The sequence below is a fragment of the Pungitius pungitius genome, chromosome 9, assembly GCF_949316345.1.
Source record: "Pungitius pungitius chromosome 9, fPunPun2.1, whole genome shotgun sequence".
NCBI classification, from domain to species: domain Eukaryota; kingdom Metazoa; phylum Chordata; class Actinopteri; order Perciformes; family Gasterosteidae; genus Pungitius; species Pungitius pungitius.
The window spans coordinates 16,921,334-16,938,347 of NC_084908.1; the positions used below are offsets into that span (position 1 = coordinate 16,921,334).

The window sequence follows — 17,014 nt, forward strand, 5'->3', positions numbered from 1 at the left end:
ACCTTCAATAAGGCTGTGGCGCCTTCCGGTGGAGGCAACACAACACTGCACCGGACGCTCGGAGTAAACAGCGTTGCTATTCAAACCACGTTTTACTTTTTTAAATGCACAAACACTGGCGTTTGTGAAGAATACCAAATGAATTTCACCATTTTCAAGATAACCAGTTCTTTCACTGCGAATGTACAAGTCGTTCTCATTTTAACTGCATATTCATGTTCATTATTCTAAAAACATCCGATTTACTGGCCACGTCTCAGATTTGTGAACTGGTTCCAACAGTTCACACAAAAAAGCAGCACAACTGTGTCCTTCACATACAATCAGATTTCTATCCTATAGCCTGTTGTTGTATTAAAATACATTTCAGGTTTTAATGGAAAAAGGAAAATATTTTGATGTACAACCTGGATCTCATCGGTAAAAACTGGTTGCTGTTGTGTTATTAAAAGTCACCAAATTGTGTGAGTTTGTAAGAAGGTTTTTTTACCTGGCGTCGTGCTGTGAAGATGTTACATGAGGTACCTTGCTCTGTGTTGGCTAGCTGTGTCGATGGAACTGCCCTTCTCCGGCTTCGAGCTGACCTTCATCTTCGTTGCCTTCGTCATCCTCACGCTGTTCGGCTTGGCGTCGGTCTGCATCGAACCAGAAGACCGTCCAGGTTACGCCCCCCCCCCCCCCCCACTCCCCCTCTGGTGTCAGACAAACACACAGTGTCAGCCTCTCCAATGCCGCATGATGTTCATTGTGTCCTCTGTGTTTCAGAGGAAAGCGTCTATGGAGCAAAGAAGTTTAACAGAAAGCACAGAGTCATCACCAAGAGAGCCGGACAGAAACCAGCGAGTAAAAGCCAGAGATCTCCACCTTGATGTTGTGTGCTGCAGAATTTCAATGTCAACTACTCACAAATGGCTCAAAATGAGCTGAAAATGTCCCTTTTTTGGGGGGGGGGGGGGGAATTAACCCTGCCTCCTGACTACTGGTCCTATCTACATCTACAAGATAACGGTCATGCACCTCTCTGTTCAAACTGGTCTTTCACATGAGCTTGACGAGCAGCCACAAATTGTTGACTATTCCAGTTGAACATTGAACGTTTGCCCTTAAATAAATGTCTGTAAATCCCCCCCCATTATCCACAAGTCGTACACACAAAGAAAAGAGGGCACCGACTACAGAATGTTGATATTTAAAAAAAAAAAATTGCAAGGAGAAGAAGAAGAGAAGAAGAAGAAGGGCACGGAGGCCGCGAAGCCGCTGTGTCTGGGTGAGGATTTAACAAACCGGGTGACTTTTGGCCCCTGAAGCTCTATTGGGGTGACATCCTGGGTGGGGAGGGGGGGGGGGGGGGTTAGAGGCTGCTCCCTGTAGAGTTTGCCCCTCGACCCCTGAGCCCTCCGTCACTCCTCCGCAGTCGGCCGTCTAGCTGCCCGGCGGAGGGGAGGAGGCCGCTCCGGGAATAAAGGGCGAGTTAATCAACCGTCGTGAGATCCTATCTTTTTGATTGTCGCAGGAGGAGAAAGAGGAAAAAGAAAGACATAAAGAAGAGGAAAAAAAGAAAGAAACCCCCCCCCCCCCCCGCCGCCCTGCTCATTTGCGAGATGTGCGTGCTGATGGTCCATACGGCCGGCGCGTGTGTATTGGCCGTTCATTGCTGTTCATGTGTATATGCGTCCATTGGGTTTTGTATGGGCCCAATTCCAGATAAAGGGTTTTAAGAGTCATTAAGCTCTGGCCGGCCGCGTCCCTCATTAACACTGATGACCTCAGCGGCATGACAACGGGGCCTGCTATCAGTCTAACGATGGACACCCATCCCAGCCATTTAGATCGCAATCAGCGCCGGCACATACACACACACACACACACACCTACACACACACACACAGCATTGAGCCCGAGAGGAAAAGTTAGACATCACGGCACGTGACCTCTCTGCTCTCTTACTTTCCCCGACACTCTCCTCCGGAAGGAGGGAACGTCCACGGTCAATGCAGCGGGGTCACGATGCGGAACAACCAAAATCAAGGTTTTCTTTATAAAAATGAGTGACGGGTTAAATCGCTAACTTTAATGAAGCGAAGCGGATGTTTCCTTAAATGTCATTAAGGGGCGATTCTCTGGGCAATATGAATAAAATCCAAGTTAATGCGAATCACAATATCAATTAGAAACTGATGAGGTTTTAGTCAATTATTAGATTCACAGTTTTGTCAGTAAGATGTGAGAGAATAAGGGACCCCCGCGTTGTTGTGTGGAGTCAGTGGAGGGGGCTTGTGGTGGGGCCCCACCTGACGAGGACACTTTACGCAGTTATCTCTCTTCTTTAAATCGGTCACCTATGAGCGTGTGAGCGCAGCGCCGTGACGTTCGGAAACCGGTTTTCTTTATCTGCGTGACCTGGACAGCAGGACGCGGGGCGAAGAGGAAGAAGAAAGTGACATTTGAGGAGGGGAGGAGAGGCCGGAGCTTCCTCCGACGTCGTAAAGATCGCAGTCACTAAGCGGGAGCGCCGACGGATACACTGCACACTCTTTCCTGAGTTACACACGATCCGTTGTGGCCTCCGACTGACTGAAGATGCACGAGGACGCTGGCTGAGGGTGTCACATTGATGCTGGGGCTGTAATTGGGTACAATGAAACGTTTTGTGATTGTAATGCTAAGATGTAGCAATAAGGATTACTCTAATTGAATATTTATCTGAAGAGCGATTAAGAGAAGTTCCATAAATTGGTTTCCAACAGGTTCAGGTAATTGGTAAAAATAGTTAGTAGTAAAAAAGGTTTCCATAAGTATTAGTTATAAATGGTATTAAAAGTTTCGATTTTCAAGGAAATTCAAAGATGGCGCTTTTTAACTACCGTATTTTCAGAAGTTCTCAAGTGTTTTATATTTTGTGAATGAAGGAAAAATAAATTGTCCAACATTGGAAAAATATGAATTTCCATAAAGCTCAGTCTAATCAAAGAATATGTCAAAGACAGCTTTCAGTACTCAAAACAAACTCCTGAAGACGTCTTAGGCTCAGGAATTTTTTTGCAATTTGGCACAATGTCAATGTTATCAGAGCAAACTATTCATGTAAACACCTTTTGGTCGGTACTGAAGTCCTGTACCTCACGCTTCTAATCACACACACCAAAGGATAACCTTTGTCAGGGGAGATGGGGGGGGTTCATCTGTGCAGCCCTGCCAAGGTACTGAGGCTGCAGGGTTTCCCTCCACGTGTGTGTGTGTGTGTGTGTGTGTGTGTGTGTGTGTGTGTGTGTGTGTGTGTGTGTGTGTGTGTGTGTGTGTGTGTGTGTGTGTGTGTGTGTGTGTGTGTGTGTGTGCCTGCTTCTCTCGTAGGGGGGTGTTTGAGGAGGCCGGGTAATCCCTGTAAAGACGTATAATCCCCAGGAAGAGCAAATATTACAACACGCTTTCCTTGGTCACACAGAAAACCCGGTGGGGAGAGTCAGGTAAACCATTCACTCGTTTCTGTTTCCGAGGGCAGAACCTGGGAGAAACCCGAGTGTGGCTGCAGTTTGGTGAAGTGGATACCAGGCGGCTCTGAATGACAATTGAAACAAAATTACCATATTCAAACAGGGAAAATAAAAGTTTTTTAAAAGACAATGGCAGCCGATGCAAAGCGCAGCTCGCCCACAGAAACGAAGTACATACCTCAGCTGATTGTCTGCAGCCGGATGAATGAGTGCGTACGCGTGGGGTGGGGGGCGGGGGTGTGTGTGTGTGTGTGTGTGTGTGTGTGTGCACGTTAACCAAACCCACAAGGAATCCGTGTCACTTCAAGCAACATTTCTGCAAACACCATAAAGCAATAAAAAGACGAAATGTCCGAGGACGTAACGAAAGACAAACACACGCTCGGACCGCTGAACAAAAAACACAAACTTAAGACTCAGACTCTTTTTGTCCTGTTTTGGGTATTTTTTTTGGTTTTGGAGGGCTGGAGAAAGCTGAGGGTGCAGATGCTTGTTCAAAGTCTCTGGGACCATTTTGAGCCGATGGTCCATTAGCGTCCTGCTGCTTCTCTAATCCTCATTCACATGTAATGGCTGACATTTCATCTTAATGTGTTAATTCATTAGCTCGCCGCTGAATGGGGAGTCTCAGTCCGCAGAGACGGGCCGCGAGCAGACACGCTAATGAGTCCCCGCAGCTTTGCAGAAGTCAAAGTGACGTGCTTCACCTGGGGGAAAATCCCCGGGGACGCCTCCTGACAGCCTGCGGGAGATGGAGGGCGGGGTAGCGTGGGGGGGGGGGGGGGGGGGTGCTCATTCCCCGCTGCGCAGCTTTTGAAACCCGTTATTTTTTTGATACCTTACTTGAAGGGTTGCTAAAGCTTTTTTGTAGTTAAAACAGGAGAGTGCACCATTTTCGGGCCAATCAGTTGGTCGAAAACAAAGCTTCAGAATAAAAGCGTTTTCATTTGCAAAATTCCATCATGCATCTGATGCCCTGACAGCATTAACACAAACGTATTTCGGTCAGTGCCAAAACACATTGATGTTCGATACATGTACTAATGAGAAGATGCCACCACCCCCCCCCCCCCCGAACAGACAGACAAACACAGACAGACAGAGAGACAGCAGATGGCAACCTGACAGACAGAGTAAGGACTTCTTTAGTGTGTCGTTAGTCTGATGCGGCGCTGCATTTCACTCAGTCAGGACCCCCCGGCTCCGAAATGCTCGATGGATGCAAACACCACCCCCCCCCTTTCTCCACCACCTATACCACGCATCCACCCAAATGCCCCAGATGCGAGTGTCCTCCTCCTCAGAGCGGAGGAGGGGTAGGGGGGCCGCTGAGGAAGGAGGGATCTGGCCCCCTCCTCTCCGACGTTGAAGAAACGGCTACTTTGAAAACTTCTGATTCATAAAAGTATTCCAAGACGCCCACATACACGACTTGCACGCAAGAGGGTCTCGGAGGGGGGGGGGGCAGTTGGAGGGTGAGGAGGGGGCTTCCTGTCATTTAAATTAACCTCTACATGTGGGGTCAATATGTGCAATGCTGAAGTCTCTCTGTGTGTGTGTGTGTGTGTGTGTGTGTCAGGGGTTGACGTGGGGGCGGCTGTGGGAGCTACACCCCCTCCCCAATACTCCACCTCCCTCTAGAAAAAAAAAGGCTGTATAAAGGAGAAGGGGGGAGACGCATCTTTGCCACTTTGCTCTCCAACATAGAGACAATCACACTCTCACTGGACCCACACGCGCACGGACACACACACGCACGCACGCACACTTTGAACCCGTGCATTCCTGCGGAGGAAACCTACTCACAGTCCTGAAGGAGAAGAAGAGGTCTCACCGAAGCTCTGGACCCTCCCTCGGTGGGCCATCTGGACTGAGACACAGCGGGAGGAGATCGAGGAACACGCTCAGCATCGCCGGTCCCGATCAGGGTCACCGGGTCACTCTCCAGGCGTTTTTTTTTTTTTTTAAACAAAAGACCCCCCCCCCACACACACAACTTTCTTCAGAAGCCAACCGCAGCCATGAGGATCTTCGACCTGCTCTACCTGCTGCTGCTGCTCGTAGCCTGCGTAGCATCGGTCTCCTCCGTCAGGCCAGGTAAGCAGCATCCACGCGCCCAGGTTTTCGGAGGTGCTCAAAGCAGGTGTCCGTTTACACGGGGAGAGTAAAATTAGCCCCCCCCCGCCCCGTCAGAGGTTTTAAACCGCGGTCTTGCTCATACACCGCGCAATGTGCAATGAACTGTAACCATAGAAACGGCACTTTTGCTCCTCGCTAGCTAAATTATCGATACGGTTAATTTTCGCGGGGTCAAAACCTTTAGCTTAAAACGTATTACCCACAAACGTATAATGATGACAATACTCTAATAACTCTTTTTTTGGCCGCTGTAGTGATACAACGTGGGCCGAAGTGTGAATAAAACCCGATGTTCCGTAAATCACCGTGGCGGTAGCTAGCGTTAGCTAACGTACGAACTCTTTATCAATGTGGTGCGACACCAGTTGTCGCGACTTAATTTAAGAATTAAAAAAAAAGAAAAGTTTTAAAAAACTGCCAATGAAATAAAATGGTTAATTGAATTAAAACAAAACAAAAATATAAGCTACTAAACACGTGGGACACCAGAACTTATAATAATTTTCTTCAACGTTTTTCATATTTTTTTTCTTTCATTGCTAATTGGAGGAAATGAGACCTACTCGTGCGCGGTGTTGAGGCAACAGGTGCGCTTTTCTGCACAAAATCAACGGCCCGGTTCCACAGCATATGCTTTTTTTTAGGGGGGGGGGTCGCCATCATTGGGTTCACGTGACGACGACGACGACGAGGAGGAGAGGAGGATGATGATGAAGGGAGGAAGAGGGAGGGACGGGAGCGAAGCGCCGCCGGGGATCGCACAGCGGCGACCTTCAAGGAGCCCCCTTTGTCCGCGGCTCGAAGGCACTCCGGCGCGCTTTTGTTAATCGCGGTGTTAAAAAACGCCATGCAAATACCCCGGCTTTATTAACATGACATGGAGGAGCAGTGCCAAGTGTAAAGAAGCCTGCCTTCGGGGCGTGGGGTGCAGTTTCTTTCAGAGGCGGGAGAGAGGGAGAGGAGGAGGGGGGGGGGGGGGGGGGAGGAAGAGGGAGTCATAAAGTCATCTGGCAGTTTATCTCTTCCTGGGCTTGGCTGGCAGTCTGCTGACCGCAGGAGTCAAAGTGGATTTATTAGGGACGTTTAAAAAAAAAAAAATAACCACGTGTTAGGTCTGTGCGTCCCAGTTTATTAGGTGGGGGGAGGGGGGTGGGGGGTCGCCTTGAGATGGTAAATGGGTCCAAACAATGATACCTATGAAAAGGGGGCTTATCTTTGGTCAACAGAGGAAAACTTGGGGACATAATTAGGCTTTTGTTAGTTCCAAAAATTTGACTTGCATAGAAAATGGTGACCGGAGGCGCTGTTGTTTTTATCACTTTGGGTGCTAAAACACACAGGCTGGGTAACCCCCTATTAATTAGGCGTGTCCAGTGATTTGCAGGAGGGGGGGGGGGACGAACTGCAAATCTAATTCTGACTTTAGAAGGAATTGTACATTGAAAATTACATTTTGATGTTATAAATCACAACGTTTATTCCTTGACCGTATTCTATATTACAATAAAATCTGTTTCTTCCAGACTGGCTGAACCTACGTAGGAGATACCACAAGCACCACTGCCCGTACAGACGCTGCCTGCCTCTCCACTCCAGAGTACCCTTCCCTTAAGGTGAGACGTGTGCACTCACACACGTGTTTCTGTGGAAAGGGAAAATAAAAAGGTTATGAGCAGAGCTGTGTGATACACGGAACAAAACAAGGTCACAGACCCTGCAGGTGGCAGTTAAGGAGTGTGTGTGATTAGCGGCAGAGGTGTGTGTTCACATAGAACAGACGTGCAAGGGCTCAGACATAAATCTCACTAACGATGAAGAGGAAGGAGGGGCGGGGGGTAGGGGGGGGGTTCAGACTGAGGTTTTTGTTTTTTGACTACGGCTACTTAAGATTGTTTTTTTTCATACCCTGAAATATCTTTATCTGGACGCTAAATTCATATTTTTTTTCTTCTCCATCACAGTTTGAAGCACAAGAATGGAGGTGACCTGAGGAGAGCGGATGTGACGTGCGAGGCCCAAACACCAAGGATGGGTCCCAGTATCGACACACGGACTGCAAAGGGGAGGAGACGCAGTGAAAATGTAATTTAAAGACTATAAAGTATGTATGTAGCTGCAACAGGGCTACAATGAACTGCCTTTATCCCCACTGGGGGGGGAAAAAAAGAACAAAAACATGTGCTGGTGGAAACAGATCCCAGTTGCAAGCACCTTCCCTCTGTGTGAAGTGAAAAGGAGCAACAGCCTCATCGTGTCTATTCCACGTTGGACTTCAAAGCTACGGACCAAAGAGCTGGAAGCATCTCAGTGAACGCGGCGGGTGTTCCTACAAAGTGTCTATAATTTATGTATGCACTTCAAATGTTTATCGAGTTTCATTTATAATCTTTTTAATAAAATTTTAAAAATGTATCAAATGTAGCGTTTCTTTTAATCGGCCACGATTACCGGGCTCTCAGCCTGAGCCGCGCGGGTGAGGAGTCGTAAACTCAGCGCTCCCCGAGGAGTTAAAGAGCACAGAGGAGCACAGCCGGGGGGGGGGGGGGGGCACAAACACCAAGGGCTAAAAATGACGACTCCAATATTGCGTTAACGCAGATCCCGTTGCAGTTGAAATTTCCCACGGAGCAGGTGAGGCGGTGAAAGACGGTCATACCGGTCTGTATTGTTTGGGCTTTTGGCTCTTACTACACCGTATAGAAAACATCTGAAAGGGCTTGACAATAAAATGCCATTTAAAAAGAAAAAAAAAAGAGAAATGTGTTTATTAAATATTCATTGGAATTTGATCACAAATACACAAACAAAAAAGCTTCCAAACAAAGCATTTACACATTCGGACAGATAAAATACAACAATCACAGCGTTATGAGATTTTTTTAATTTTGTTCGACGATTTAAAACCTCTCTCTCCAGTATCTCTTAGTGTAGATGAGCTCTAAAACAAATCTTGCCTCTTGTGTTTCTCTCAACATGCGGCGGCATACGCGGGTCACTGGAGGTCTCTGCACAGTGATAATAAAAAATAAAAAAAACCTCACCTCTGATCTGTGACCCATGACTGCTCTGCTCCTCCTCCCACTTTGCCTCTTTAACTGCACCCCCAACTTACGGCCCACCTCCTCCTCCCCTTCTTCCTACTGCTGTTGTTGCTGCTGCTGCTTTATCTTTCCTTCTCAGGTGCCTCGTGGAGAAGCCCTCCCGTCTCGTGCCCGTGCGCACAGGTGCTTGTGTGCACAGGGATTACCTCGCTATCAGTCTTTTATACAGTGTTTTTCTTCCAGCTTCTCGCCGTCTCCCTCAAACCCACAGATCTCTCCCTCCCCCCCCCCCCTCTCCTTTGTGTCCAGAGAGTGGAGCGTTTAAGTGATCTGGCTCCGGCTCACAGGGAGGAGGAGGAGGAGGAGGAGGCCTGTGACTGTGGTCAGTGCTGAGCGGTGAGGTTGAGCAGCCTCTTGCTCAGCAGGGTGTTGTGCTGCTTCAAGTACTCGATCAGGTCGGCCTGTTTCTCCACCACCTCCTGCAGATTGGAGCCCTCTCTGTTACACAAACAATAAGGAGCTAAATTAATCTCCCTCACCAATCAACCGCCCTGTGCTCCTGGGGGGGGGGGAATGTAATTTAGAGTCAATCCAAATAAAAGATTTTTGTGGCTGTACCTGAAGCCGGTCTCCCTCGGCAGGCTGCTGACGCTGTGGCTGAGTGAGTTCTCCTCCTGGCTCACATCTGGTGCGGCTCGCTCGCGGTTGAAGCGCATCACTTGGACTGAAAGCACAAACATAAAATGCTCCGTTAGTTTTCCCTTCCACGTTCCTCAAACCATCTTTCTTTCGGCCGCACACAAAGACACGCAGACGTTAGTGGGCGGCGAGAGACGTTCTGCAAACAGGAATCACTCGGGTGAGAAACTGCACACGTTTCTTTTTTTTTTTACAGTTTTACATCCCTCTCCCTCTCTTAAACACACACGGACTGTTGTATCCTGCACTTAGTCCTTATGAGCTGCCATATCCTGCACTCAAACCTCTAATTCTAACACCCTAAACATACACCTTTACACAGGAGGCGGGGTTAGCAGCAAGGTGTGGGTGTCGAGTCTCCAGTAGCTGCAAGAGGAGCCACAGCAAAAATATGTTGGCAGATGTTAGTGCTGCTTGAATCAGATAAGGCCGTGGTGTGTGTGTGTGTGTGTGGTTACAGGCCTGAATGTGTGAGGAAGGGCAGAGAGAAGAGCGTTGATAAGACTCAAGTGTCATTAGCCAAAGGAAATTGTCAGGGAGGTTCTAAAGAGCTCTATCTTTACTTTGTTACAGTGCAATATCTCAGCATCCACACTCACACACAATCTAAAGAAATACTGCACATTCCTGCATAATGAGGTCCTAAATCTGTGTGCCTGTGTGTGTGTGTGTGTGTGTGTGTGTTTTATCTGTAAATAAAGCAATAGCAAGCAGGTATGTGTGAGAGAGAGAGAAAGACATTCCAGAAAGGCAGAGAAATTAAGAGCTTTGTGCCAGAAACGACAAAGCAGAAACACAAACGCCTCTCCAATAAATAACAAGCGGCTGGAAGAGTTTACCGGTCTTTAAAAAACAATCTCGAATGGTATCAATCCCATTTGGGTTTAAAAAAAATGTATTTGGAAAAATAGGTACTGTGGAAAATTTCTTAGATATCAATATCCTAAAAATTGCTTAAACCTCCCAATTATTTAGTGAATTGATTCACAAAAAATGTATTATAAAAAACAGGCATAATCAGTTTAAACAGTTGTAAAAGGTTTGGTTGTTGAGACCTGGTTAGTACATGTAGTCGTTGGGGGGTCATGCGTGTAAAATGCATGTATTGTATAGAATGGCTTTTGTTTGCTCCACTAGCTTCATTTTTTTCCCCTGTGTTGTTTGTTAAAAAATGAAGGTGTGTACGTTCCAGGGTGAATTATAAGACTGAAAACTGCACATCTGCTACTGTGGGTTCATGTAAACTCCAGTAAAACCTTGATTTCACCAAAACAAGAGCGTTAGCTCTATTTGTACTATTAACAAACCTGTAAATACCCGAAACGAAAGGCAAACAATGCAAAAGTGACATCGGGACGAGGTTCATTTAAGATATTCAAGTGGTCCCTCGGGCCTCTGTGGTTTGCTGTATTACAGCATGGGGCCAACACCAGAGACAGACCCTTTAGCGGATGGACAGATAAACAGACGGATGGGAGCGCGAGCGCCGTAAAGGAAGTGACGCATTTCACGCGTCCCTGTTAGAGGCTCCCGAGGACCTCACGCGACCGGACAGACAGTGCTCAGACCCCGACCCCTCTCTCCAGGTGATAACAGCGGACCAGAAGGAGGTGCTAACAGCTGATGGGTGCCACCGACACCGATCACAACTCTGCACCGCCTGAATCACAATCAAAAGAAACTGGGGAGGAAATGGACCCCGACGAGCGCGGCGGCGGCGGCGCCTGACGAGCGTGACTCACGCAAGGCGAGAAGCGCCTCGAACGCCTTTCAGCGGCAGCGAGGCACATTGGAGTGAGTTCAAAAGGGAAAGGAAGTCTCCGGTCTGCATGGGGAGAAGTCCTGCTCTGTGTCACATGCAGCACATGTAACCGGCAATGTGCATTTATTAGTTATTCATGAATGCAGAAATGAGAAAAACCCAAATAAGTAGCCGTGCACAGCTACAGCAGTGTTTCTTTTATAGGAAGAATACAGCTTGAGGTTGGTTGTCGGTTAACAAGCAGGTCGGCCTGCTCCTGAGATCGTTTTTTTCAATTTAGGGATAAACATCTTTCTAAAGATAACTATAACAAGATTACTTAACTGTTTTTTTTGTTCTACATAGAAAGATTATAAAGACAACTCCACACCAGAGTATAAATTATAACCAGTTGGAAAGACATCTGAAGCATGGCGGTTCGGAACAGACTCATACGATAAGGGAGACGTTGCGGTCATCCATCTGCATGCAGTGCAGTGCCACGACAGGACTCACAAAAAAGAGAAAACAACCATCTATAGTTGTATGTAGTGTCGGTACGTGTTTCAGAGTGTGTGATAGTGACATATACTGTTGTGTGTGTGTGTGTGTGTTTCAGAGTGTGTGTGTGTGTGTGTGTGTCCACCCCGTGCCCTGCAGTGCTTACACTAACTTCTGGAGTGGCAGAAGAGAGGGATGTATTCTAAGTTTAGCCTTTGAAGGCCAAGACATGGCTTTGATGTGCATGGAGGTCTATAGAGGAGAGTGTATTCATGTTAAAATGAGAGAGGCAGAAACATACAGCAAACCTCAAAGACACACACACACACACACACACACACACACACACACTCACTCACTTACAATGAGCATGCACTTCAAAGAGAAGTCGAACGAGGCCTTCCTGTATGGACTTCATTGCTGCAGGCCCTATATCTCTCCTTCTCCTCTGAAATTAGGTTTTTCATCTCTGTCGACCCCCCCCCCCCCCCATCCTAATGAACTCTCTGATGTCACCTTGACTCTGCATCAGGAGGGGAATGTGGGTCTGTGCGTGTGTGCGAGCGCTTGTGGTGTTTGTGCTTCGAGGTTTGCGCTGCGAGGCGTCGCTCCGTTTGCGTCGTGCCCGACTGCACTGATCTGAGGAGGAATGTGGTGGGCGAACACGGACCCCCCCCCCACACCCCTCACAGGCTGAATCACACACACACTGTAAACACAGGGGACAATGCGTGTGCGTGTCCCTGTGTTTGGGTGGAGTGGGTCGAGGGCTACCCCTTGGCTAGGCTAAATCCTAATGCGTCTTATCTCCTCTCGGCTATCTCGAAATCTGCGCCCTTCGGCTGCCAAACACCCCTTTAATATGGATTTCCTTTCATTAGACATTCTTCCATATCAATATCCTCTGATAAAGCGGCTCTTATGGCAGCGTTGGACTTCATCGAACAAGATTTGTAATGTCTTATTATGACTTGTTTATTGTCCGTAGCGGTTGAAACAATAAAAAAACTATATATTTCTCGCCATGTGAAATACACATCAAGGAAGATCCATCGGAACAAACGTATTCTACACGACACTCTGTATTGAAAATGCCTCAATATCAGTGACAACTTGCACAGGCTTCCGCGTCAAAATCCAAAGACTCGATTGTTTACGTTGAGAGATAAAACCATGGCCTTTATTTTGGTCTATTTCTACTCAAAATCCAAAAAACTCAAAATCCAAAGTTAATTATGACTTTGGAGGTAAATGGAAGGTACCATCAAGTTTGTTTCAATCTTATTTTAGAGTGTAGGCATACCTACCATTTAAACATTGGAATTTATCAAATAGTTGATAGATTAAAGTGTTCGACCAAGGGATGTTTACACCAAATCGAAGCAGAGGCAAAATGCCAAATTTAAACACAGAGGATTATAACCATGTAAATCTTTATCTCTGAAATGGCTGGACTTGTTCAAAGCAAATCGAGTCACGTGTTACAGTACAGGCCGAATGCTCCGTTGTGTTGCAAAAGGATCGAATCCCTTTAGAAGGTTTTTGCAGCGGAGGCCGTCTCAAGCGGGCAACCGACACAGTCGAGTCAAACCTTCAACTTAACCAATTTATTCCTGACGTCAAAGACAAGTATAAAAACACAATAGATCTCGTCCAAAGGTTGCATGGTGTTTGTATCAGAAGCAAATAGTCAGCTGATCGTCAGAGAGAGAAAGAGAGAGAGAGAGAGAGAGAGAGAGACAGAGACACAGGAAGAGAGACAGAGGGAGGACAGGGAGCTGAATGGTTGATTGTCATGCTGTCGAGTCTGAAAAGGGCAGGGCGGGTATTGTGATGCGAATGTGCTCAGATAGAGAATGGGGGTAGTGTGTGTGTGTGTGTGTTTTGTGATCTACAAGGTGTGTCTCTCTCTCTCTCTCACTCTCTATAGATATATAAATATATATATATATATGTTTATATATAGAGACAGAACTACCACCATCAACATGAAAATGATGCTGCTCCTGTAAAACTGCAAAAGGGTTTTTTCATACCATGTCGATCAATGTGAGACATTAAATATTTTACATACTTTACATTATTCAAGAGAATCCTGCCATGTTGCCTTTTTGCATGTAATACTTAAATATATAGCAGATACCTCAAAATGTGGATAAAGGAAATCAAAGTTTTTATCACTAATTGAAGAAAGCTGTTTTCTCAGTTTACAGCCCACATCTTAGTTACATCAACTATTTTTTTAAACTTATTTTCTTATTTTTTCTTTCTCATAGTGTTTTTAGACGATCAAAAATGTACCCGCAGTGATTTAAGTTGTGGTTCATTGGAAATGTGTGTGTGTGTGTGTATATGTGCATTGAAAGTCTACCCCTAATCTGCAATACCAGAGAGAGATAATACCAGAATAGCTTCACTGAGATCAGTTTACCTGTGTAATGGATGAGGCACGGCAACGCAAACAAGAGCTCCGACCCCAGGACGCCGATCAGCATTTGGGTTTGCAGAGTCGGTGATAATCGCAAAGCCAGAACAACCAGCAGAATAACGTTTCCTGCACAGAAACACAAGAGAAATACAGACATTCTTACTGCCATCTTGTGGAGAAAAGTGACCCCTACATGTTCAGCAGGGCTTCACAGTTGCCCGACAACATGTGTGCGTCCGTACCTGCAGAGTGCACGGTAAGCGGCAGATGCTTCAGGCCCTGCGTCTGTCTGTAGAATCGGAGATACCCTCTGCTTCTGGCCTGGCTGTGGTGGTGCTGCACGCACCCGGTGAACAGCAGCACCAGCACCCACAAACACACCTTACCAAACACAATGACACTGTCGCCTCGCACGTCACCCAGAATACTCACGCACACATCCTTTTGCTCCAACTCTAACACACACAAGACCGCCACACAGATGGACAACACCACGTACACAACCTGAAACAAAAGAGAGAGCACTGCGAGTGAGATGGACATGTTGAGCAGGAGATGATAGACAGCACAGATCAGTAAATACTATCAATACAACTACACGTCCAGCACTAAAGCATAGTGGGGACAATATTATTTCAAACTTGGTTTGAACATGTTGCTCTCAGCAGTTTATTTCCAAATTGAACTTTCTAAGACGTTTTTTCCAAAGTTATGTAACGCGCGTGTGTGTGTGTGAATATCGCCGAATATATTATACCCTCTCTCATTCTAACATATTTCAACGTCATTTTGAGCAATTTTGACAGCGTAATATATATATATATATATATGTATCATACATGCAGCAGAGCCAGCAGGGCGGCATGGCAGGGTGTTGGCACGGCCTGAAACTCTCTCCTGATGGCAGAGTGGAGGGCGTCAGCAGAGATCAGAGGTCCGTCCACCAAAGAGTCCTCCTCTGTGCTTCGTGACATGTCTACCGCGGAGCTGGCCGGCTAAAACAAACAACACACTATCAAGTTACAGAAGGCCTGTAAATATAGAGTTGTTTCTTTTTAAAACCAGAAGTTTGTCTTATCCCGTTCCTAAAACAGGTTAAAACTAGCTTCGACATGAATGCTTCAATACTACATGACTGAAATACTGAAGTACTTTTGGTTCTTATTTTGAGGTAATAAAATTACGGTTTTTTTGCACTGCAGTTTTTGTACATTTAACGTCTTGCATCACTACTCTCATCCCAGTACTGTTGCCCTCATATTTCATGTAACGCCTAACTCCACTTCAAAGGAACAACAAGCAAATACAAAAACCTTTAACGTTAACTCGTTGTTCAATTAATGGACCTCGTCATTTTATTTTTTTAGACATCTTTGTATGCTTATTTGTTTGGGCCTGAAACTGAAACTGAAACGTTTCTCAGATGAGATTATTATCCAATCTAGACCACAACAAACACGACACTCACCAAACAGGAAACAGGCGAGAAAACCACTAAACAGATTCTGGCTTATCGGATAATTTCAAAGTTAGTCACACGACACGACAGACAGCAGTCGTGTGGCTAACTGTTTTGAGCTTACTGGCTAGCTAACGTCAGCTAACCCATGCTAACATGCTACATTGTATTACACTGTCGATACAGAAACCAGTAAACGTTGAATGGCAGGTACATACTGGGTGAAGCGAGGGTTCCTTTGAGTCCATATTGTTTTGTTGTTCCACGTTTAAAATGACATATAAACAAGGAACAACCATTAGCTAAAAGGGGCGGGTACGAAACGAAACATAATATTGGCGCATTTCCGGTCCGCTTATGTTATGCGTCCGATCTTCCGATCTGAGATGATCTTTAGTTCCTATGGTAACATCGTGACATTACACTAGGAACATCAAGTAATTGAATTGTAAAAAAAAATTAAAAAAAGATATTTCCTGCAGTCGCCCTACAATACTATTTTGTATGGGCAGGCATATCATTTATAGAATTAAATTGCACAATAATAACTTGAATTAACTATTAATTTGAGAATTTTAAGTTTTATCATAAATATAATGTAACAGAGTATATCCGACCAATCCAAATCCTTTAAACTTGTTTAAATGTTGATCTATGCACATCTTTCTGGACAGTTATACTTTACACACTAACCTGCATTTTAAATAAACAAGAAGACAAAGAATCCCATTCAAAATATTTTATTGATAAACATACACTTGCTATAAAAGACAATGGACTGAGTGCTCTATTCCTCTAAATGAAGACGCTGTCTGGTTTTCACATAGAGGCAACGACACACAAAGGACAGAGACATTCAGCTCAGACTCTGGGGAGGCAACACTTGTGATAGAGGCAGACGAGGAGAGATTATAGGACATTGTGAAACTGTCCTTACACTGGGAAATAATTAACCCGGAGGAAGCAGCAAATCACTTTGTGTCATTGGTTTAGCTCATGGGAGGAGATGGAAGAGAACAGCAGGTGATAAGGAAATCCATTTATTCCCATGTTTTTTGCTGGTATGGAACTGTGCTTATACAAACCTATACATGCATGATTTCATACACACCCACACATGTGCCGAGACCCAGAGGTTTGTGTGAGGTTGAAGATACTCCCCCCACATACACTAGCCTCGCATTCTTTACATAAGGCACTGATTCGTATGCAGTCAGACTATGGGAATAAACAATGGCTAAAACTTCCTAAAGGAAAAATATTCAAAGTCCAAAGAACAACAAGTATATAATTATTAACATGCATTCTTATTCCAGTAAAATTCATTTTAAAGAAAAAAAGCTTGTGTGAGTTAGCCAGATTCACATAACAATTCAGAAATATCAGGATGAGGATGTACAACATACAAGATACAAAGTTAGAGTTCAGCTTTTGAGATCATAGCAACGACGTACGTCAAACTCACACTACCGCATCCGAGCACAACCCACAATAACTTATATATGGTCTTCTTTC

The 17,014-nt window shown here is 45.6% G+C and overlaps 2 protein-coding genes across 2 annotated transcripts; one reads left to right on the top strand and one right to left on the bottom strand.

The window, feature by feature from the left end:
• Positions 1 to 516: 516 nt before the first annotated feature.
• On the top strand, positions 517 to 946 carry LOC119218119 (small integral membrane protein 31-like). Its single transcript, XM_037472263.2, has 2 exons — positions 517 to 661; positions 766 to 946. The coding sequence occupies exons 1-2, from the start codon at positions 517 to 519 to the stop codon at positions 867 to 869; spliced, it is 249 nt and encodes an 82-aa protein (XP_037328160.1). The 3' UTR covers positions 870 to 946.
• A 7,433-nt stretch (positions 947 to 8,379) lies between these two features.
• Positions 8,380 to 15,873, bottom strand: tmem192 (transmembrane protein 192). Its single transcript, XM_037473109.2, has 6 exons — positions 15,718 to 15,873; positions 14,880 to 15,035; positions 14,283 to 14,544; positions 14,044 to 14,166; positions 9,290 to 9,395; positions 8,380 to 9,169 (listed from the first exon to the last, which is right to left on the bottom strand). The coding sequence occupies exons 1-6, from the start codon at positions 15,796 to 15,798 to the stop codon at positions 9,055 to 9,057; spliced, it is 843 nt and encodes a 280-aa protein (XP_037329006.2). The 5' UTR covers positions 15,799 to 15,873; the 3' UTR covers positions 8,380 to 9,054.
• Positions 15,874 to 17,014: the final 1,141 nt, after the last annotated feature.